Below are 23432 nucleotides of genomic sequence, written 5' to 3'. Positions count from 1 at the left end.
TAAAATATTTATTCATGAACATTGTAACTCCTACCTGTGCATTACTGCAGCAGACAAAGTAGAAACAAATCTTTAGGAGTTCTTACTTTTCACATAGATCAGAGACAGTCCACTCAGATAACTACTTTTTTCTTACTATCCAGCTCCCTAAGCGTAGCCTACTTCCAGTTTTTCTAGAGCCCAAGATGGTTTAATTGAAGAGAGAGAGCGCTTCTTTCCTTGTTTTCCTCCTTTCCTAAATGTCTCAAAAGACTGGAAGAGATGCTTAAAAGAAGAGAAAAAGTGCTTTTGTAAATCTGTGGTCCTCTCATGCACTTTCCCACTTAAGAGTTTTGCTGGAAGCAGGAAGTGAAGAGAAAGCACCATTTACCATCCACTGCTACGAGAGCACCAATATAAGGGGCAACAGGAGACGACCACCAATATCAGGGGCAACATGAGATGACCATGAGGCCTGGAAAATCTTTCCTTGTGACGACGGGGAGAAATGAGCATAGTGAAAGTTCTGTTACTAAGCAGTAGTATCTAATTTTGTTATCATCTTCACTTTGCACATGACACAGTAGAGATGGCCCCTAACAATGATGGAACCAAATCACTTGGCAATCAGTTCAAAAGTATGTGTTTGTTTGAAGGAGGGAAATGTACCTTTATCCCACAGCCCTTTAACACCAGGAATTTTCCTAGAAGAGATCTGAGTTTCAACTTTAAATAATTTCAGAAAGACCCAATTGGTTTTCTGATGTAATGGGTTAATTAACTCTAGAAGAAGCTGTTAAGTAGTTGTGATCATCCTAATGCCAAGAAGTAAAAACAGGACCTTTAAAAATATTTATATTTCCTGTTTTACTATCCTTGAGCAATGCTTGAGGTTTTTAAGCAGTCAGTGATTTCAAGTTGAAAATAACTTAGAGATATTTAGTTTTTATTCACCTCATCAACTTTTACTTTTAAATATAGTTTTTCAGGTAGTTCTTTTTCTGTAAATATGTAAGAATAAATGGATTACGATTTATTTTATTTTTTATCTCTAAACTGTACAAATCACATATACACAAAATATCTCAAACCTGTAGGTGAATTTTTTTGAGAAGAAGAAGATTACCCCTGAGCTAATATCTGCCGCCAATCCTCCTCTCTTTTTGCTGAGGAAGATTGACCCTCAGCTAACATCCGTGCCCATCTTCCTCTACTTTATATGTGGGACGCCTGCCACAGCATGGCTTGATAAGCAGTGTGTAGGTCCACACCTGGGATCCGAACTGGCAAACCCCAGGCCACTGAAGTGGAGTTTGTGAACTTAACCGCTGTGCCACGGGGCCAGCCTCTGTAGCTAATTTTTTTAACTATCCTTAGAACACTATACTCTTTAGTATTGTTAGAAGCTATAATACAATCACAAGCGTGATATACAAACTTGAGAATGAAAAAAGGAAGAAAGATCAAAATAAATGATAATTTGTATTTGAAAAGATGAGCACTTGGAAAGACTGGAATTGTAAAAGAAAAGAGCATTGATTGGAAATTTTATTTTAGATTTTAATAGACTATTAGTTAGAACTTCTTTATATATTTGGGAAAAATTTTACAATATTTTGCTAAATGAAAAAAACAGTGCTTAAAATCAGTATATATTTTATAATACTCTCAAATATAAAGATGATAAAGGGGGCCAACCCAGTGGCATACTGGTTAAGTTTGCTTGCTATGTAGGGAGACCCAGGGTTCATAGGGTCAGATTCCAGGCAAGGACCTACATACCACTCACCAAGCCATGCTGAGGCAGCATCCCACATACAAAATAGATTTGGCCCACAAATATTAGCTCATGGACAATATTCCTCAAGCAAAAAGAGGAAGATTGGCAACAGATGTTTGCTCAGGGCCAAATCTTCCTCACCACAAAAAAAAAAGAAGAAGAAGAAGTGTGAAGAAGTGTAAAAAGAAAAGATGATAAAGACATATTTAAAAATGAGAATAAATTATTTGGCAGTGTTACAGATGGATTTGTGTTTATTTTATTGTGCTGTTGTACATATGCTTTATTTAAGGAACAAGAAAAATGACTTAAAATAACATGGTACTTTAACTTACAGATTTTTTTTAAAAAGGAAAAAAAACCAATTTCCTTAATAAATCAGGATGAAGTTCTTTAGCAGAAGGGGAATGCAATAAATTATATTATTTTCAAATATTTTCCCAGGGTCATTCAACCTGCACTGTGAATTCTCTTAATACATTCTATCCTTTCTGACTAGAATTGAGGATCGGAGGGATTTGACATCATTGCCCCATCATGGCACTTACCAATGGCACCTTCTTCAAGCCATCTCTCTTCACACTGGTTGGAGTTCCAGGCCTTGAATCAGTGCAGCACTGGATCGGGATCCCGTTCTTCATCTCTTTCATCCTGGCCGTGATTGGAAATGGCCTTCTCATCACCATCATCCACACTGAGCGTAGTCTTCATGAGCCCATATATATCTTTTTAGCTGTGTTGGCAGCTACTGACCTAGGCCTGACTCTGTGCATTACCCCTAAAATGCTGGTGATCTTTTGGCTGCACTCAAGGGAGATTCAGTTTGACTGCTGTCTAATCCAGATGTATTTCACTCACACTTTCCAGTGCATGGAGTCCGGCATACTCCTTGCCATGGCCTTTGACCGTTATGTGGCTATCTGTGAGCCCCTGAGACATTCTGCTATCTTCACGAAGAAGGTGCTCATCAGCATCATCACAGTTGTGACCATTCGGGCATCTCTTACCATCACCACGTGTCCACTTCTAATGAAGTTGCGCCTGAAGCATTTCCGGACCACAGTCATCTCTCATTCCTACTGCGAGCACGTGGCTGTGGTAACGCTGGCTGCAGAAAATGTCAGAATCAATAAAGCTTATGGACTGTTTGTGGCTTTCTCAGTCCTTGGATTTGACGTGATCTTTATCTTCTTGTCCTATGCCTTTATCTTCCAGGCTGTCTTTAAATTGTCACAAAAGGAGGCACGACTCAAGGCATTCAACACGTGCACAGCCCACATCTTTGTCTTTCTCCAATTCTATATTCTCACATTTTTTACATCCTTCATACATAGATTTGGCTTCAATGTTGCTCCTTATGTGCACATTCTTCTATCCAACCTTTATCTGCTTGTTCCTCCCCTGCTTAACCCTATTGTCTATGGAGTAAAGACTAAACAGATCCGAGAGACAGCTATCAAAATGTTCACTCCTAAGAATTAAATTGACAGACACTCCTGTGCCTCATACCCTCTTCACAATAATATGCCTAGCAATTCTTGTCATATAGCATTGTCGTGGTCATCTTTGCATTATTCTAGTTCCCACAATATAGGTACAGATTTTATAAATAAAATGACTAATAATTTATCTCCATATTTTCAGACACCGTTTTAAACCTTTTAATCCTTTTACGAAAGCCGATGATGTTTTACATGAAAACCTTATTAACAGTTATAATTATCCTTTTTGTTGTATTCTATCCTTGAACAGGGTCAGTTTTACACAATGTTACCCCAGGTTGTGTGCTTTTCACCAACAGCTACTGTCACACCTATTCTCTTCCTTTTTACCCCTAGATTCTAAACTATGTATACGTGGTGACAACTTTTATATTTCAATCATTGGTGACTTTCTAATTCCATGAGATCTCATTCACTATTATACATTTATATATAACATGGCACAATGGGTATTTCAACTCTGACCTCATTTCTATTCTGTTAAGCAACTGTGGGTTCTACACCATATGTTCTTGTTAGAACTCAATGTTTCCTATGAAAAGAAAAATTGTCATTAAATTCTATTTTAATCTCTCTAATATTCTAGAAGTGGCTTCTTGAAGACTGACAGCTCATTAAATTGTATAGAAAGATTTCCATTTATTTTTCTTAGTGTATCCGGAGAGTAAGCAGAGGTGTTCTTGAGGGATAATCAAGACATAAGAGCCGTGTGTTTTCCCTGGTATGTTACCTACTAACTTCATGAAAGTGGGAGGATTACTTACTAGCCTGTGCCACCATAATTACATTTCTGAGTTGCTCAAAAAGCTAATCATTCTTGTATTCACTTATATATATCTCAATATTTCCAAAGATTATATCTCTAATTTAATATGTGTACACTTCAATGATTTGAATTATAGATGTCAATCTCATCTTGAGCTTCTAGAAATCCCTGTATTTGTCTCTCTGGACTGATTTATCAGTTCCTGAACTCAGTGAAGGTGTTTTGAGCAGACACATGTCTAAAATATGGATAAACTCCACTGAAATAAGGTCTCAGAATGCGCATTTTATGTTTTCCTCCTCCAGAAGATCAAAATAACATTTAACATGTCACATTTTTCCACTTCTATACACATTTTTTAACATTTTCATTCAATGCATCTTCTTCTCTACTTCCCCTTTGTAATTGATCTGAAAATGTTCATCATTCGCAGGCTTGATATTTGCCTCTTTACTCACCACCCACTTTGGAACTATTTCTTTTGCGATCCGCATGACTTTGAATTGCTACAGTTTGTTTACTAAACAGCTGAAATAAAATAATGCATTGAAATTAGAAGATTATATTTACTATTTACATATTACAGTTTAGGGTTTACTAAGGATGGTATTAGTTTGCATTTTTCTCCCTGATCAAGAAAATAGGGTCAAAAGTGCGTGTTTGTGTTTCTGTGTGTGTTTCTTTGAGTTCCTGTGTTGGCATAGAGTGGATCTGCAGGAAACTAGTTTTGCTGAAGTAGATCAAGACCAAAATTCTAAGAAATGCTTCCATTTAAGGGGCATATGTAAAGGGAAATCAGAAAAAGAGACCAAGAAAGATTAGTAAGCAGTAAGATAGGGGAATGTGTTGAAGACAAAGCAGTGCAATATTTCAATAAGAATAAAGAGAAAAGCACTTACAAATGTTGGATAAAGAAAAATTCTCATTAGATTTTGTCATGGAGGCCATTTGTGGTGTTAAAGCACTTTTAGTAAAAGAGATTAACAATAAATAAGTTTATAAATTGTAGACTGAAACTTTGCAGAGCTGTATAGACACAGAGTGAGATAAAGAGTAGGCAGAGTCTATCATAGGTGAAATAAAGGGCATCTATACGCTTAAAATATGAAGATGTGTAGAGGACCACGCACTAAATATAGCACGCTTTTCTAGATTCAGTTCCTTTTGGGGAGTTAAGGGTAGAGCGTCACAAGTATCTATACTATTCACCATACTTTTCAATGTTATCATATTTGATTATCATTCACCAGTTGAAGGTCATTTGGGTTGTTCTCACTCTCTGGTAAGTATGAATAAACCTTCTATTAATATTCATCTGCAGGTTATTGTATAAACATAAGCTTTTATTTCATGAACTTAAGTTCCTATAGGAGTGGGATTGTTAGGTCATATAGTAAGTGTATGCTTAACTTTATAAGAAATTGTTCAAAGGTTTTCCAAACCTTCCAACATTTTGTACTCCCCCTAGTATGAATGCAATTTCTAGTTATTCCACATCAGCTCCACCATTTGGTCTTTTCAGGTTTTTGTTTGTTTGTTTGTTTTTGTATACTTATATGCTATTCCATGTTATCTGCATTTTCATAGAAATTTTAGAATCACCTGGATCAACAAAATTACTGACCAGATTTTTATTGTAATTAAATAGATACTTTATCAGGTTGAGGAAGTTTCCTTCTATTTCCAATTTTCAGAGAGTTTTCCTCATGAATGAATGATAATTTTTGTCAAATACTTTTTTTTATATCTATTGACATAAGCATATGTGTTTTTTCTTTTGTCATTTGAACTCACTGTGAATTAGATTTTTTTCGAGACTTTATTTTTTAGAGAAGTTTTAGGCTTACAACAAAGTTGAGAGGAAGGAACAGGTTTTCCATATACTACTTGTCTCCACACATGCATAACTTTTCACATTATTAACATCACCCGCTAGAATAGTACATTTATTTTACCAAGGATAAACCTAAATTGACACATCATAATTACCTAAAGTCCTTTGTTTATATTAGGGTTTACTTTTCGTGTTGTACCTTCCATATGTTTGAACAAAAGTATACTGACATATGCCCATCACTATAATATCATATACAGTATTTTCACTGCCCTGAAAATTCCCTGTATTCTGCCTTTTTATCTCTCCTCTTCATCCCTGACAATCACAGATCTTTTTACAGTCTCCATAGTTTTGCCTTTTCCAGAATGTCCTAGAGTTGTAATCATACAGTACACAGCCTTTTCACATTGGCCTCTTTCACTTAGTAATATGCATTTAAGTCATCTCCCTGTCTTTTAACGGCTTGATAGCTCATTTATTTTTAGCACTGAATAGTATTCTACTGTACAGCTGCTTCACAGTTTATTTAACCATTCACCCATTGAAGGACATCTCGGTTACATCTAAATTATGGCAATTATGAATAAAGCTGCTATAAATATCTGTGTGAAGGTTTTTATGTGGACATAAGTTTTTAATTCCTTTGGGTAGATATCAGGGGGCACAATTCCTGGATCGTATGGTAAGAGTATGTTTTGTTGGGTAAGAATCCATCAAAATGTCTTCTAAAGTGGCTGAACCATTTTGCATTCCAACTAGGAATAAATGAAATTTCTTGCTTCCCTACGTCCTCAGGAGGATTTGGTGTTGTCAGTGTTCTAGATTTTGGCCATTTTAATAGGCATGCAGTGGTATATCATTATTGTTTTAATTTTCATTTCTCTGATGACATACGATGTAGAGCATCTTTACATATACTAACTTATCATCTGTATAACTTCTTTTTTGTTTTGTTTTTTGGGGAAGATTGGCTCTGAGCTAACTGCTGCCAATCCTCCTCTTTTTGCTAAGGAAGACAGGCCCTGAGCTAACATCCATGCCTATCTTCCTCTACTTTATATGTGGGATGCCTACCACAGCATGGTGTGCCAAGTGGTGCCAAGCAGTGCCATGTCTGCATCCGGGATCTGAACCAGCGAACCCTGGGCCGCCGAAGCAGAAGGATGCACTTAATCGCTGGCCACTGAGCCGACCCCTGTATAACTTCTTTGATGAGGTGTCTGTTAAAGTCACTGGCCCATTTTTAATAGAGTTGTTTTCTTATTGTTGAGTTTTAAATGTTCTTTGTATATATTGGAGCTCTTTATCAAATGTATCATTTGCAAATATTTTCTCTCAATCTGTAGCTTGACTTTTCATTCTCTTGGCATTTTCTTTTGCAGATAAGACCTTTCTATTTTAATGAAGTCCAGTTTATTAATTAAACTGGTATTAACTAAACACATCTTTGGTGTTTTATCTAAAAAGGCATCATCATATTCCAGGTCACCCACTCTTTCTCCTATGTTATCTTCTAGGAGTTTTGAAGTTTTATATTTTAGATTTAGGTCTATGATCCATTTTGAGTTAAATTTTATGACGTGTGTAAGTACTGTGTCTATGTTCATTTTTTTTTTTGCATGTGAGTGTCCAGGCTCCAGCACCAATTGTTGAAAAGACAATGTTTGCTCCACTGTATTGTGTTTGCTTTTTTGTCAAAGATCAGTTGACTGTATTCATAGGGATCTGTTTCTGGACTGTCCATTCTGGTCCATTGATCTATTTGTCTATTCTTTCACCAATACAACACTGTCGTTACTGTAGCTTTAAGTCTTAAAGTGTGATAGTGTCAGTCCTTCAACTTTGTTCCTCTCTTTCAACGTTATGTTGGCTATTCTGGGTCTTTTTCCTCTCCATGTAAGCTTTAGAATCAGTCTGTTGATACCCATTAAATAATTTGCTGGGATTTTGATTGGAATTTCATTGACTCTATAGATCAATTTGGTAAGAATTGACATCTTGCCAATATTGAGTTATTCTATTTATAAATGTGGGATATCTCATCATTTATTTAGTTCTTTGATTTTACTCATCAGAGTTTTCTAGTTTTTCACATAGATCTTGTACATATTTTGTTTGATTGATGCCCTAGTATTTCATTTTGGGGAGTGTTAACGTAAATGGCATTGTGTTTTAATTTTAAATTCCACTTGTTCATTATTGATATATAGGTAAACAATTGACTTGGGAATTGATTTTGTATTCTGCAATGTTGCTGTAATCACTTATTAGTTAAAGGAGTTTTTGTGTTGATTCTTTTTGATTTTCTACATAGATGATCATGTGATTTGCAAACAAAGAGAGTTTTATAGCTTCCTTCTCAATCTGCATACTTTTATTTTCTTTTTTGCCTTATTGAATTAGCAAAGACTTCCAGTATGATGCTGTGAAGGAGTTATGAGAAGGGGCATCATTGCCTTCTATGTTCTTGGTCTTGGCAGGAAACCTTCTACTTTCTCACCATTAAGTATGGTGTTAGCTGTAGGGTTTTTGTATTGTTGGGGTAGCAAGCAGACAATTACTTACTGAAAAGATAATCTATCAGCGAGTCAGCTAGGCTTGGGCTCTGGTGAACAAAAGGGAGAAAAGACCATAGCAACTTTAAATTAAGATAGAAGTCACCCCATGTTTATAAAGAGACAGAGATACAGACAGAAAGAGATAAAAATGTGGAAAAAAAGTAAAAGGACACACACGTAAAGTATGATGGGAAGGCATACTGAGAAAATTTGATATAAAGAGAAAGAAGCACGTGGGCAAACAGAGAAGATCACAGAATCCAGTATCAGCACAAAAGGCCTGAAAGAGGAGCATCTAAGAATAAGAAATGCCATGCTCTCCACAAGCCATCAAAACCCTTCTATAACTAGTACATCATGGCTTGAGGCTCTACTTTCTCCCCCAGGCAGTTGGGTTTCCTTCTGCAGAGCAGTTTAACCTAATTTCTTTCTGATCACTCCCTCAACCTTCCCAGGATGTGTTGCTGCATGTCCACTTTGCTAGTGAGAGAATTTACCTCTGTCCTCATGTTAGGTATGCTGACAAGAATTAATTTCTTTAAAAACTGGAAACTTTAGGGGCCATCCAGTGATGTAGTGGTTAATTTTGTCTGCTTCACTTCGATTGGCCTGGGGCTTAGGTATTTGCATCCCAGGGCAAACCTATACTCCACTCATCAAGCCATGCTGTGGCAGCATCCCACATATAAAAGAGAGGAAGTTTGGCACAGATGTTAGCTCAAGGACAATCTTCCTCAAGCAAAACGAGGAAGATTGGCAAGGTGTTAGCTCAGGGCCAGTCTTCCTCACCAAAAACCTGGAAACTTTATTACTTAAAAGTGGCTAAAGCTAAGAATTTCGTGTTAGCAATTAACACTAAAATTGTGGCTTTATAGTGATAATTGAAGCAGTGTAACCCATCTCTCCTGACTTATAAGATGCAAAAAAACGGGCAATTGGTAAACTGACTGGCTCAGAGTCTATGTCTAAGGAAAGTGAGAAGCCTTGACATGTTTGTTTTCATAGGCAAAAATGCCTTTAAAAGGCAAAAGTAAGAAAAGGCAGCTTCTCTACCATTTGTCACAGTTAGATTGGTTAGGAGAAAAAATTTAATCATAATTTGGATTATTCTCTGAATATATTCCTACCTCCTCTCACTGTAGGCAGAATACACATCTGACACATTGTTTTAACATTTAGCTATGTGACTTGTCTTGGCACATGCAGTCTTAGCAGACATGAAAATAGAGCCCTTACATACCTGTGATTGCAGATTTGGGTTAATCTTTTCCTTCCTATGTGTTTTCATGTAAAGAATATGCCCCGGCGAAGCTACTACTGCTTTAGCTGGGACCCTGGAATGAGACTCATGGAGATCAGAACCTAACAAAAAATCAACTGGACCTACTTTCTGATGCTGAACTGGCCCCAGTAGGTCACTGGAAAGAAAAACAAGTGCTTTGTGTTCAAAACCACTGTTTTATGGGATGGTTAATTCAATAGAGTAACTTTGGAAAAGTCTGGTGAATACCTTCTAGTACTCATCCTGTTAAGAAGGGTAAAAAGGTAAGAATATAAATAAAGTGCTTAGAACAGTGCCAAAAATATAGAAAGCATGTCTAAATGGCAATAATCAAAAAATCATACAGATCAGAAACTATAACAATGCCTGTTTCTTTCAGATTTAACGTGTGTATGTCTGTGTATATAACCAAGCAACCGATAGAGACAATAAATTGTATTTGTGTGACAAGACAGTGGGTCCAGAAGAAAGGCAATAATGGTCACAGTTGACCAGGCTGACCTTTAGGTAAGGTTTAGCAATGAGGGAGAAATCAGCAGGTAACACAGGGTGATCTGAACAAAGCATCTCTTCCAGATACCTGCAGGGACTGAGTATGCCTCATCTGGCTAAGTGCTTAACTTAGAGCTTCAGAAGGAAGCCAGCAAAAGCATCCCTCTCATTCTCCCCCAAATACTCTGCGTGTGTTGTTCATTTTCCTAGTGCACTAACCTAGTCTCTGCATATTGGCATTCTATCAATTCTTCTCCAAGGCTTAATGACAATATCTTCCACGAAGTCTTCCCTCATCCAGCCAATGCAAAGTGATCTCTCTCATCTCTAAGTTCCCATCGTTTTGAAGGTGTGACTTTCAATTTGATATGTCATGAATTACTTCTAGAAACATTGTCAGATTTTCAAATTTTACAATACAGTGATCTTACAATGACAATGTTTACAAAAATTGAATTTTGTTTTTAGATTGTACAAAATCAATTCAAACCTGGCAACTTGGCAAATGTGACCAGTATTTAGCTCTACTTTTCCTTCATATCGTCTCTAAAATCTTCCCAGGTACTGATAATGATTGCAGCATCGACAGAAATATGACATTGTCTAAAATATTGATCAGTATGCTGCACGTTGGCAGCTGGTATGTATGTGCAAAGTGTTAGACTTCATTGAAATAATTATTCATTATCATGCTACACACAATACCATACATTTCTGCTCAGAAAACCCAGCGTGCAATATCATCTCCTGAAAAACTGAGGCTGTAAATGCAAGTGTTTATGTTTCTTAACATTTGGAATAAATTCATAGGGAACAAAAGGAATACATATGGAATGTACATTTAACAATACTAAACATACAATGTTAGAGGGGCTCGGCTAAGTTTATCAACATATCTCACTTAACACTGAAACATATAAGGTAAGTTAACAAAACCTCTCCTTTTCAAAGGACAAAAATGAAGACAAAATTAAAAACTTGCCTCAGGCCATGCTGCTCAATATTTACAGACTTGGGTGTCTAAATCCATATTTTTTTGTCTCCATAAGCAAGCTATTTATGTCTTACATATAATGCAGGGAAGTGGTTTTGAGTTGGCCTCAATCAGGTTTTAACTTTTCAAAACTTGAAAGATATTAGGAACAAAGCATTAACTATAGGAAGATATTTGAATCTTTTAGAAATATTTGGACAAAGAAATTATTCTATATCTTCACAGACTGACAAAGGAGAATTGCATATTATGATATGTGGCCTTTGTTTTTCTAAAACTTTAACCAATATTATTTTGCATTGATTTGATGCTTAATCAAATTTCCCTATTTAATTTGTGTGTGTACTGTATAGAATATTATTTTGAACTCCTATTTTGTACCATATAAATAATCAATTTTAATTGTGTTGAAATGAACATTTTATTGAAGAAAATCATTTGAATATGTGAATCTTGCTTTTCTTTTTTACTCATGAAAAATAAAATTTTGCTTAGAAATAATACCTACCCTTCAGAACTCTGTCTCCATTTTTATTATAAAAATTGTAAATTTCCTCTTGTACTCCTTATGGAAGCTGAATAGCTGAGAAAATACTGGATTTAAAAAGATATTTCCAGTGATTTTGCCACTGAACGCTACTGTCTTTTAGTTGTAGGGTGTGGAAGCATAAAAGGAAGTTGATGATTGGAGACAGTGAACATTATGACTATAAACGACACTGCTAGAACATGAAAATACACCTGCTCTTAAAGTTTTAAAAGAGAACATCATTACTTCCAGATTAACACATATGAATCCTATCAGTTGAACTGGAAATTTGTCTGAACTTTTCCTCTAAATGCAACACACCACGAATTTAGTTTCTTTGAGGAAAAGTGTGGTGAACCTGTGTGGCATTGCATATGAGGGCCACGTATCAGATGGAGGTTTAAAATCGATTTAGTAAAATTAAATAAATAACTTATTAATGTAAAAATGTTCTCTATTATATGGGTTTTATTCTTTAATATTATTAAATTTGTGTTCTACTTAAAATGCAGCATCCAAATGAAGAAAAATATCAGGAAGAATGCTGATTGATAAACACTTGACAAAGAGGCCATCGAAAGTTTAGTATTTGCATCTCCCTATTTCTAAGAGAAAAAAGAGAATTTAATGTGCTGAAAGTGTTCACAGGAAATAAATTCTTCCAATAACCGCATTTAGGTATCCCTTGCATCACCCTCCATTAGTTCCATACAGAGAGTTTTTACTGAAGTTTCTAGTCCATGCTGCTTGATGAAAAACAATCTATCTTCCATACTTCCAATCCCTGAAGAGATGTGTTATGGTCCATTTAGTCATTTAAAATTGCATGGTCATTTCTTTGCCATTGGATGGTGATTTGCCATCCGAAAATGAGTTCCTAGCCTCCTTAGTACTTGCTCTCATGTGCTATTTCATTATTTTTATGTGGACATTAGTTTCTACTAACAGCCAATTCAGGAAGAATTATCAAAAAATGCCTTACATCACCAGGAATTATGGTGGAGAGATGTCGTTATAAGATAATGCAAAATGCCTGCAAGAAAATCCAGCAAATTCCTCTGAAAGTAACTGAGTTTGAAAATTTGTTTTCTATCTGAACTTGTCTGAGATTCACTTACTTTTGCAAAACATCTAGACCCAAAGGATGAATGTATATTGCATTCCATAAACAGTCCTTTGGAGATGAAGTGACTCATATAGACAGAAGTTTACATAAATACATTTAACATACGCACACACAAACACATATACCCATGGAAAACAAAATGATTACACACGATTCAAAATTCCACCGTTAGAAATCTATACCTTCAAGCTTCACTTATAAAACAAATAATAATAATTTCTTATTTTGAAATATAGAGACAAGGAGGTTCAATAAATCTCCATAGTTAAAAATGAAAGGACTTTCAGTGGGAGATTTTCTCCTACTGTACTGGAACCCTACATTCAGAAGAATAAACAACACCAATGTGGAGAGGAAACATTGGTGTAAGACCAGAAAGCATTCTTCAAAGTTTGTTTTTTATGGATCTTTAGATGTGAGGGACATTTAAAAAGACAACCTAGAGTAGAGTCAAAGTTAATTTCTTTCAGTTATATCCACACTCTCAAGGTCTAAGGAAACAAGAGAACCTACTTTGAGGTGAAAGCACAGATTACACGCTCACAAATCTGCTTTGTCCTGGCACCATAAATAATAGGGTTGAGGGCAGGTTGGATGCCCACATAGAGATTGGTAACAAGAATATGGACATAACCAGAAGTTTTTTGCCAAATTGGTGAGTGAGAAAAGAGAATAAGGAGGGTGTATAGGAAACACACAAAACTCCACCATGGGACTCACATCTGCTCTGAGCCTTGTGATGAGCATCCCAAGATAGGAGGCAGAAAACCGCACCAATGATGTAAGGCATAAGAGGTTACAACCACTGCCACCTCCAAAATAAGAAAAGAAGCTACAAAAAGCCCATAAATGTCATTAATTCTAATGCTGGCACAGGCCAACTGGGCCATGCCCATGTGCTCACAGTAGGAGTAGGCAATAATTCGAGCCCCACAGAAAGGCAGACAATGGGTAGGTACACAATGGGCAACATGAACAGGACTGGACTCATATAATGCCCATACCAATGGCTGATAGCACTCTGGGTGTCAGGATTGTTGTGTAGTGGAGAGGTGCACAGATAGCCACATAGCGGTCAAAGGCCATTGCCAGCAGAACAGCAGACTCCATTCCTGTGAAGGTGTGTATGAGAACCATCTGGGCCTCACAGGCCCTAAAACTAATTTCACGTGCATCAAACCAGAAGATACCCAGTATTCGGGGCACTGAGGATGTGGACAGGGCCAGATCTATGGCTGATAAGATGGCTAGAAAGGAGAACACAGGGTCCCACAGAGTCCAGTCAGATCAGATGATCAACAAAATGGTAGAATTGCCCAGCAGAGCCATTAAGTAAATGGAGCGAAAAGGCAGGGAGATCCAGCCCTGGAACGCTCAAGTCCTGGAATGCCTGTACAAAAAAAGGTGTCTGGGTGGAAAGTGGAAGTGTTGGTGTGGAACATCTTGCCACTGACAAGAAGAGAAGTAGTTGACCGCCGCTAGAAGGAAAAATGAGAGTTATAAACACATTCTCGAAACTCCTCTGGAAGGCTTGATTTTTATTTGTATTATTCTTATTAGAAAAGCTAATGCTAAAACTTCAGTTCAAAAGCAGATGTAGCCACTGACTGAGCACTCTTCAAGTGGAAGGAATATTAACCTTATGAAAGATCTCCCGCTGATGTTTAAGACAATAAGATCCTATACTCATTTGCCAAAAGGCCATACAAAAGATTGAATGAACTAAAAACTATCAGGGAGGGTTTCTTTTGAGATCTCAGTCTTTGAAGAGAAAATACACTTTACTTAAATACATAACACAAATCACGGGACCACTGTTATAGATACCTGCACACAGAACATGACAATAAATGCAACATGGGTGAACCTAGGCATGTAGAACGATGGAAAATCCAGCAGTATTTCTTAAACAGGTTTGCTCAGAATCATGTTTTACAATGTCACATGTTCAGAAAATGACATCCAAAATGAAGAGCTATGCCTCATTAATTCTTCTGTCCATGTTTACTTATATACCCCTACAGATACACTGTTGTGATCTTTCTTTCTCTCTTTCTTTTCTTCCTTCTCTGTGGCTTTCTCTCGCTTTCTTTCTTCCTTATATATCTTTCTCATATGTCTTTCTCTCTTTCTTTTCCCCTTCTTTTTTCTTTCTTTCACAGAGAAAAAAGAAGAAGAAAGAAAGAGCTAAGAAAAAATGAGAGACAGAAGAGTAAAGGAAAGAATGAAGGAGAACAGAAAAAAGGAGAGGAAGGAAAGAGAGAAGGAAGTGTAAAGAAAAGAGGAAGGAAGGTCAGTCTCAGCTCTAATTGACTCCTGAGAAAAGTGAGAGAGAAAAGACCAAGTTTAAGAAGTATTTTATTAATGACATTAAAATAGAGAGATTCTCCGGTCAGTAAATCCTTCAAGACTGAATGCAGTGTCATCTCCAGACTTATTTCTCTGCTTCGCTCTCTGTAATCAGCTTTACAAACCTGCACTTCGCCTGGGCCTCTGATGAGTTCAATTTTTAATTGTTATTATAGAAGACCAGGCTCTAATACACCATCATCCCTGAAAGTGCGATCATCATTTATACCACAATTATAAGTTTCATCTAGAGTTAGTTAAGTTAAACTAAAGTTCTCTCAGCATGATTCAGTAAACACCCCTTTTAGTCAGGAAATCTTTGTCTAGGAGTGAGAATATATTAGCTTAATAAATGCAACTGTGGCCTGATCCTTCACTCTTAGAGAAGAGTTTCTGATCACTACCCATCTCCATCACACATTTAATAGGAAACTCATCTCCAGCAGAACTAGGACAAGAGAGCTATAGTGAATCTAATGTAAAGAATAAAGTTTTATCACCCATACTTAGGCTCCCTGGAGGCCTGTCTGAAAACAAAGCCATTCAAATGCCCCGTATGAGCCAGGATAACACCTCAGAGTCTCTTGAGAATGATTTCATTATCTGCACCCGGGATAGAGCGACTTCCATAGATGCAGACGCTCACCTCTATTCCACTCCCACACACATATATGTTGTCAACAGGAAGTAAGAGATATAAAAGTGATGCTACCCAAACGTGTTTGTATGAAGCGAACAGAATGTCTTATCGGGGGAATTTTGTGTGCTGATTTTAGTAGATGTTATAACAATGCAGATTCAGGGCAATAACTACCAATATGTGTATATCTCCTTCCCACATCTGTGTCTTAACACTCATCAATAGTTTATTAATAGATCACGGCTATCAATTAAGGCAAATACTCTCATTTGTTCTCCATGCAGTGCTCGTCTTAGTGGCTTTAAATGTAAGTTAATAAAAATTGGTTTAACATAAAAATAAAATAACCCGAAGTATATATAGAGATGTGAAATATATTGAGGCCAAAGAAAGGAAAGATGTATTATCGTAATATTGCAGGGTAACAAATCAAAATGTATTTTTCAATGTAATGGATAAAAAATAAAATTAAGTCTTATTACTTAATCATACTAAAGTGCAAGAACTTGTTTACCAAAAATAGTGACCTAGTAGGCAAATCACTGACTGGGAGATGATATTCCCATTACATATATCAGTTAAAACCCTTATATTAAGAACACATTAAAATAGTGTATTGAAATTACTGTAAATCGGTAAAGAGACGGCCAACAACTCAAGATAAAAATAAGAACAATAATCTTAATCTGTGTTGGAGGAAGCCATCAAGAGGATATGACTACCAGTTGACCTGTGAGCTGGACCCAGGAAATCAGAGGCTCCTCACCCACATCCTTATCTTTGGAACATGCATTCTACTCACTGTTCCCACAGTTCTCAAGCACACAACCTTGAGTGAGTAAGGTATTCTTGAAACCAGCTAGACCGAATATGTGACTGCACTCAGTTAGAACCACTACAGAAACTTTTAAGACAAGCCTGTATGTAAGTTTCCTTGCTTATTAAGCCTACCATCTACCAACCTGGAATGGTTTCCTTCTCTCTTTGGTCTCTCTTTGCCGTCCATGTACAGGGGTCTGGGAAGTTCCCAAGGTTTTGAACCATCAATCTGGCTCTTTAAAGGAAGAGAATATCCAATTAACATACGAAAAATTTTTCATCACTGTTACTCATCAGGAAAATATTAATTCAAACCACAGTGTGATACCCTACAACCCATCCAGTATGGCTGAAATTGAGACTGCTAATTCTAAGTATTCATAAAGATATGGAGCATCTACTAACTACCGTGGAACCTGGAAGCATTTATTAATTCTAAATGTTCCCTGTGGAGCCCTAATTACTTCTAGCTAAATATACAAAAGAAATAAGTGATTATGTTCACCAAAAGAGGAGAAAGCTACTGTTGCACGTGTGGCACATTGTAGAGAGTCCTATTAGACTGCACAGGTAAGTGCACTGAAATAAGCCAAATCAAATATACAATGCTTAAAATATTTTCTTTTTATTTTCGTAGAATGTACTCGATTATTCTATGCCTAGAGAAATCAACTTATTCTTCCATACAGCTTGACTGTGCCCTCTTTCCTGATCACCTCTCCCCCTTCTCTCCCTTCCCGCCTTCCCATATGCACTCCCAGCACTCATTATCTTCATTTGGAACGTCATAACTGTAACACTGATATGCCTCATCTACTAGGGAGCAAAATCCTGTTTTTATCATGTACATCCTTGTGTGCACCACAGTGCCTGGCACAAGATACTGAGTAATGTTTCTTATTAAATATGCTTTGAACAAATGACTAAGTTATAGACATGAACAAAGTAAGTCATTTCAAAGAAAAAAGTGGAGTATTGTGGAGGATAAAGTCTAATTACATTTAATATTATCGTATTCAACTCAATTTTACATTCCTCAATGAGGAAGTATTTTTATGAGGTGTTAGTTTATATATATTGATTAAATGGCCATGGCTCTAATTGCACAAGAGAAAAGTGTCTGTAGTTAGTTTCTCTTCTGGAAGAAAGCACTTGGGGATGAGGTTCTGCCTATCAACTTAGGAAGTGAAAATAGCGAAATAGTGTGCTAAAGCCACATTATAAAGGCACTTGAGAACCAGTAGATAAAGTTTCTCAAGATTAAGGAATTTTGAATCTGATTGTTAAACCACTGGTAACTTGTGGAAGAATTTACATGACAGAAATATATTTTCCATTTTTTAAATTCTCCCAACATTATGTGTGTGTATAAATGTACGTTTGTATGTACATATACGTATATACACGAGTGTGTGTGTGCTTGTGTACACTCTTACCTGCAGATGAGGAATGATATTTGTGTTGGGGCAAGCACATATTTAGGGGTGTATGTGTACATGTGTGTGCTTCAGAAAAAAATGTTGCGATGAGTGAAAAAAGAATGTGGGAAAGAGGAGATATAGAGTGGGCGGAATTAAAAGATGGGAGAGAATGGAGTAGAGAGACAGGGAACCGAGAGGATGGAAAGGAAGCAGAAAAGTGTGTCATGATTTCAAGATTGAGAGCTCCAGTATTTTGTTGGGATCTAATTTCTAAGAAGAGATTCCAGAAATGACCAACAAATGAGAACTGGCAGGGCAATCAGGTGAGGTCCCTTTGGATTAGTAGCTCATTGTAACGTCATGTTGAGATTGATACAATTATAAAGTGCATGGGTAAAAATATTTTATACATTTTCCCTTTTCTGAAAACAAAAATTGCTAGGAAGAAAACAGAAATGTGGCTCTTGAGAATAATGCAGGAAGAAGACCAATAGAAACTGTTTCAAAGAATGTTGATCGAATTTTATACACATAATAAAATTCATGAGAAGAGAAGACTTAGAATGTTTCATGATATTATACCACTTTTACCTCTAGGCAATAAATTTCATTCTTATATTTCATTACATTTACATAATTTTTGTTATATAATGCCTGTCATTTCAGTCAATTCAAAAAATAAAAAATTAGTATATTTTTACATATATACTTGAAAAAATCACTAACCAAAATGTTTTCCTTATATACTTATATACAGAAATGTCTTTAAAAGTGATTGTGTTTTTCTGTTTCTCATTCAACTCAAAATAGTGAAATTTATCTGTCAAGTTTTATTACTATATATAATACATACTCATTTAATCATCACTCCTTATTACACATTTCTCCAATATTTTACAACTGCAAATAGTGCTATGCATATGATACAAATAAGTAAGTAAATGTAATTACATGTAAATCTTTGTAACATTATACTGTAAGTTTTTGTTCATGAGGGACCATATTTATCTCATGACATTTGTATCTTTCATCCAACAAAATACCTGTCACTGAGTATGTTCTTTGAAATTATATATTTAATGAATAAATTATAATTAACAAAGAAGACATCTCTAGAAATTTCTCTAGAAATTAAATCACTTGATGCATTGGGTATTGTGTTGACTACTAAATATTTATCCTACTTGAGATGATTAGTGTAAACCTTTGACGGTATATACAATTACTTTATCAATAGTGTGTTTAGAAATAGTCATAAGACCTAATTCTAGACACCCAGTCATAAAAGGAAAATTTCAATGTCCCTGTTTGAGAGGAGTACTTTTAGCTCCTAAAAGGCTAGAGAGAAACTGAAACCTTTGTTACCCTGTGGGCCACTGAAACAATCAGCTTTGGATTTTACCCTTCTACTGGGCTTATTATGTGAAATAATATATTTCATTATAGTTAAAGCAAATTTATACCTGGATTTTCTTTTATTTGCAGTCTGAGACATCCTAACCAGAATAATAACTGCAAACATGTTTGACAATTATTACATAGTGTTAAAATCATTTTCCAGAAATAATCTGCAAATTTACATTGCATTTTGCATGAATAAATTAGTTGGGTTGGAAAGATGTGCTTGTGCTCCACTCACTCACTCACTCACTATTTTTAGAATTAAATCATTTACTTATATCTTCTCAATGCAGTATAATATCCTTTTTTTCAGCCTGTTTCTATACATTTTTTTTCTGTTGGCAATGATCACTTATCAATACATACGTTTAATGTCAACCTTCTTGCATTGTTCGATGACTAATAATAAGCATATAAGTTCTTTCACTCTTTTTTTGATTCATTCTGCAGACATTTATTGAATAGCTGTGTGAGTCACATTATGAGCCACTAAATGAATAAATAAAGTAATATCAAGTTGTTTATGGTCTGGAGGGAGACAAGATGATAAACAGTCACTGCAAGTTATTATAACATTAAGTTGTAAGTAAGAGAACTAAGCATAAGTGCACAGTAAACAAAGAAAGTGAATATATCTCTACTTTCAAGAGTGTGATGGGAATTGTCCTAGAATTTACTGACATAGAAATTCAGTCCCATGTGAGCCAATGTTTTTCTTTTTCTGAAATAAGACTTTTATTTTAATAGTAGATTTTAAAAATTAAAATGAAAATGCCAGATAATTGGTATGGCATTAGTATTTAGTGAATGAGGAAGGGAGCAAAATGCACTGACTCTTGCAAATTAGGTATGTTTGGATTATAGAGGAGTTTATCAATGATTAGGCATACCTATACAAAGTGAAGACCAGGAAGGATGTAAAGTGTGATAGGAAAACTGAAGCTTGGAGAGATGTTTGGCATGGAGACTGTAGCAAAAGTCCAAATATTCTATGCTGGTCACTAGTATATAGGCAGTAAGATTGGAAGCAGAAAGAAAAATACCTAAGAGATACCTATGAAATAAAATTAACTCCACTGCCTGACTGCAAGTGGCTGGTGCTAAAGAGACTTCAGAGACAGAGTTATCACATAGTTGATGCAAGAAATTAGGCTACTGAAAGTTGGGGAGAGGAATATATGATTAGGATTCGGAGAATATGAACTAAGATGACAAAAGATTGTAGAGATAACTTACAGATGCAGGAAGATAAAAATCAATTATGTAAATAATTATTTCCAAATTAAAAAATCCTTTTTTTAAAGCCTAAGAGGTAATATGAAACGTATGTATGAAAATATAAATGTAATTTGAGGTGGACTTAGGGAAAATGAGCATTTTTTTCAATTTCCCTTGAACAAGAATTTAAAGGCTATCGCAAAGTTTTTATAAAATCTCAACAATTTATTTTAATATTTATACATATATACTATTTCATAATCATTATATGTTAGTTGTGTCGCTTCAGCTTCAGAGTATTTTATGTGAGAATGATATTAAAATAAAAGCCCACACGTATCTTTGATAGAAGCACTGTTGTCAAGAGAATAAAAAGCAAAACAAAGTAACACAAATAATAATGATGATGATAATACTAATGGCTAAGAACTATTTTGTATTTACTATAAAAAACATATAGGGCACTGTACTGTCTACTTTAGAAGCTTTTATCAGTAAGTCTTCATGCTTAATCTTTGATATTAAACTTTGACCATGTTTGTAAAATAAAGAAATTGAGGCTCACTGAAACTTATATACTAACTACAGGACTAAGACTGAACCCAAATTCTATTTAACTATTAAAATCTTATGAACAAAGAGAGGACAAAGGAAACAATAACTACAAAATGAATCTAAAAACACATGAGAAAAGAAATAGAAATAAGGAGGTGAAAATGAGCAATCTCTCTAGGCTATCAGTGGTTCTTTCTTTATGTGTATATCATAATTTGGTGTATGAAAACCTAAATATATTTGTGACAAACTCTAGACAAAAATTTACAATGAAGCTTTTTGTAATACCATTCATTTTTCTCTCTTCCTTTCCATGTACTAATCAGTAATTAATTTATGATGCAATTTTGGATATTTACTGTATTTATGATGAAATCATGAATACCATAATACACTCCTTATGATGGAAGGAAAACAACAGATTTCTGAAGGTAGACAAAAAAGATAGAGTTAGGAAACGGGAGGAGAGACAAGAAAGGATGCAAAATTATAAAGAAAAATAGAAACAAGAAGACTTGGAGATGAAAATAGAGTGACAATCACCAAAAACATCCACATGCATGATAAAGGGCCTCTAGAGCCCAAAAAGTAAGGCAGACTTTGTAAATTGTACTTTAAATCTACTGATATTAGCGATTTAAAAAATCTGACAGGCCATCATTTACCAGAGGAATTAAATAACAAAGCTAAGGCTTTCACTCTCTGAACTCATTAAAATACTTACAGAAGGGAGCCAAAATAAACCTTTCTGTCAAGCACATTTGAATTTACTTAATTTATTATAACAAGATGATTTTATGCTCAAAGTGTCATCTCACTCGGTGCTATTCCTTTCAATTCCTTATTTTTTTAATAATATTTTCTTCACAGGGTCATAGATCTGCTTGGTTCTGACTCCATATATGACAGGATTGAGCATTGGTGGCACTATGACATAAAGATTGGCCAGAAGTATGTGAATATAACGGGAGACATTTCGGCCAAAGCGATGCGTCATGAAGGAGAAGAGGGCTGGCGTATAGAATGCAAGGATTACACAAACATGAGAACCACACGTGCTGAGAGACTTGAGTCGGGCTTCACGAGAGGGAAGACGGAAAACAGCACGGAGTATCTGAACATAAGAAAGGGCAATGGCTATGATGTCAAACACTAGGATTGAAATAGCACCCAAACCATAGATGATATTGATCTTGATGCTGGCACAAGATAGGCGAGCAACACCCATGTGCTCGCAGTAGGTATGGGGAATGACGTGATTCCCACAGAAGGGCAATCGCAAAATGAGAAATACGAAAGGGATAACAGAAATAAATGACCTCACTAACACACCAAGACCAATCACACAAACAACCTTGTTAGTGAGGATGGTGCTATATCGGAGTGGGTTGCAGATGGCCACATAACGGTCATAAGCCATTGACAAGAGAACTGCTGACTCCATACCAGTGAAGTTGTGGATGAAAAACATCTGGGTAATACAGCCATCAAAGACGATTTCCCTGAGGCTAAACCAGAAGATCCCAAGCATCTTAGGAATGGTAGATGTGGAGAGACCCAAGTCAATGGTAGCCAACATGGCCAGAAAATAGAACATAGGCTGGTGTAGGCTGCTCTCAGCCTGGATCACAAACAAAATAGTGAAGTTCCCAATGAGTGCAATCAGGTACACAGCACAAAAGGGAAAGCCAATCCAGATGTGGAATGTTTCCAGTCCTGGGATCCCCAGCAACAAGAAGGAGGAGGGGTGAAACTGGGTGTCATTGGGAAAAGACATCCTGCTTGCTAATTCATAAGTCCATGTTCCTTATAAATATGTGTTCGGCAGTCTGCAGGACAGCAGATATAACACTGCAGTGTTGGAAACCTAGAGAAATAAGAATGTCATATAACTGTGTACATTATTTTCCTCAATTCACACAATTAGAAATCTACTACATAAGGAATAATGTAAGGAAGTGAATTCTCAATGAGAAGGCTCTGGGGGATTAAGCAGTGGATTGCAATAAAAAATTTCTGTATAATATATTAATCTTTTTTTTAGCACTTTTCTTCTCTGTTAATTTCTCATAATTGATCTCATGCAATGATCTCATAACTGGCAGTATGCTAAATTTTGCCTTAATACCTACTTTATTAAGTACCTTCTCTCATCATTATCAATAACTTACTTTCAATTTTAAC

General features: G+C 35.9%; 2 protein-coding genes and 1 pseudogene across 2 annotated transcripts; 1 reads left to right on the top strand and 2 right to left on the bottom strand.

Moving 5' to 3' along the window:
- Positions 1-2296: 2296 nt before the first annotated feature.
- LOC103554061 (olfactory receptor 52A5-like) lies at positions 2297-3241 on the top strand. The gene has a single exon (XM_008524894.2). It carries the CDS (start codon positions 2297-2299, stop codon positions 3239-3241), a length of 945 nt encoding a protein of 314 aa, XP_008523116.2.
- A 10113-nt stretch (positions 3242-13354) lies between these two features.
- LOC103554051 (olfactory receptor 52J3-like) lies at positions 13355-14287 on the bottom strand (annotated as a pseudogene).
- Positions 14288-22089: 7802 nt separating this feature from the next.
- On the bottom strand, positions 22090-23031 carry LOC103553317 (olfactory receptor 52E2-like). Its single transcript, XM_008523830.2, has one exon. The coding sequence runs from the start codon at positions 23023-23025 to the stop codon at positions 22090-22092; it is 936 nt and encodes a 311-aa protein (XP_008522052.2). The 5' UTR covers positions 23026-23031.
- Positions 23032-23432: the final 401 nt, after the last annotated feature.

Source organism: Equus przewalskii, chromosome 6, assembly GCF_037783145.1.
Source record: "Equus przewalskii isolate Varuska chromosome 6, EquPr2, whole genome shotgun sequence".
In the NCBI taxonomy this organism is placed as follows: domain Eukaryota; kingdom Metazoa; phylum Chordata; class Mammalia; order Perissodactyla; family Equidae; genus Equus; species Equus przewalskii.
Note: the sequence above shows the minus strand (reverse complement) of the source record. Positions and strands in the feature narration are given on the sequence as shown.

Excerpts from the sequence above, each read along its gene's own strand:
- LOC103554061 (XM_008524894.2), top strand. The coding sequence starts at position 2,297 with ATGGCACTTACCAATGGCACCTTCTTCAAGCCATCTCTCTTCACACTG.
- LOC103553317 (XM_008523830.2), bottom strand. The coding sequence starts at position 23,025 with ATGTCTTTTCCCAATGACACCCAGTTTCACCCCTCCTCCTTCTTGTTG.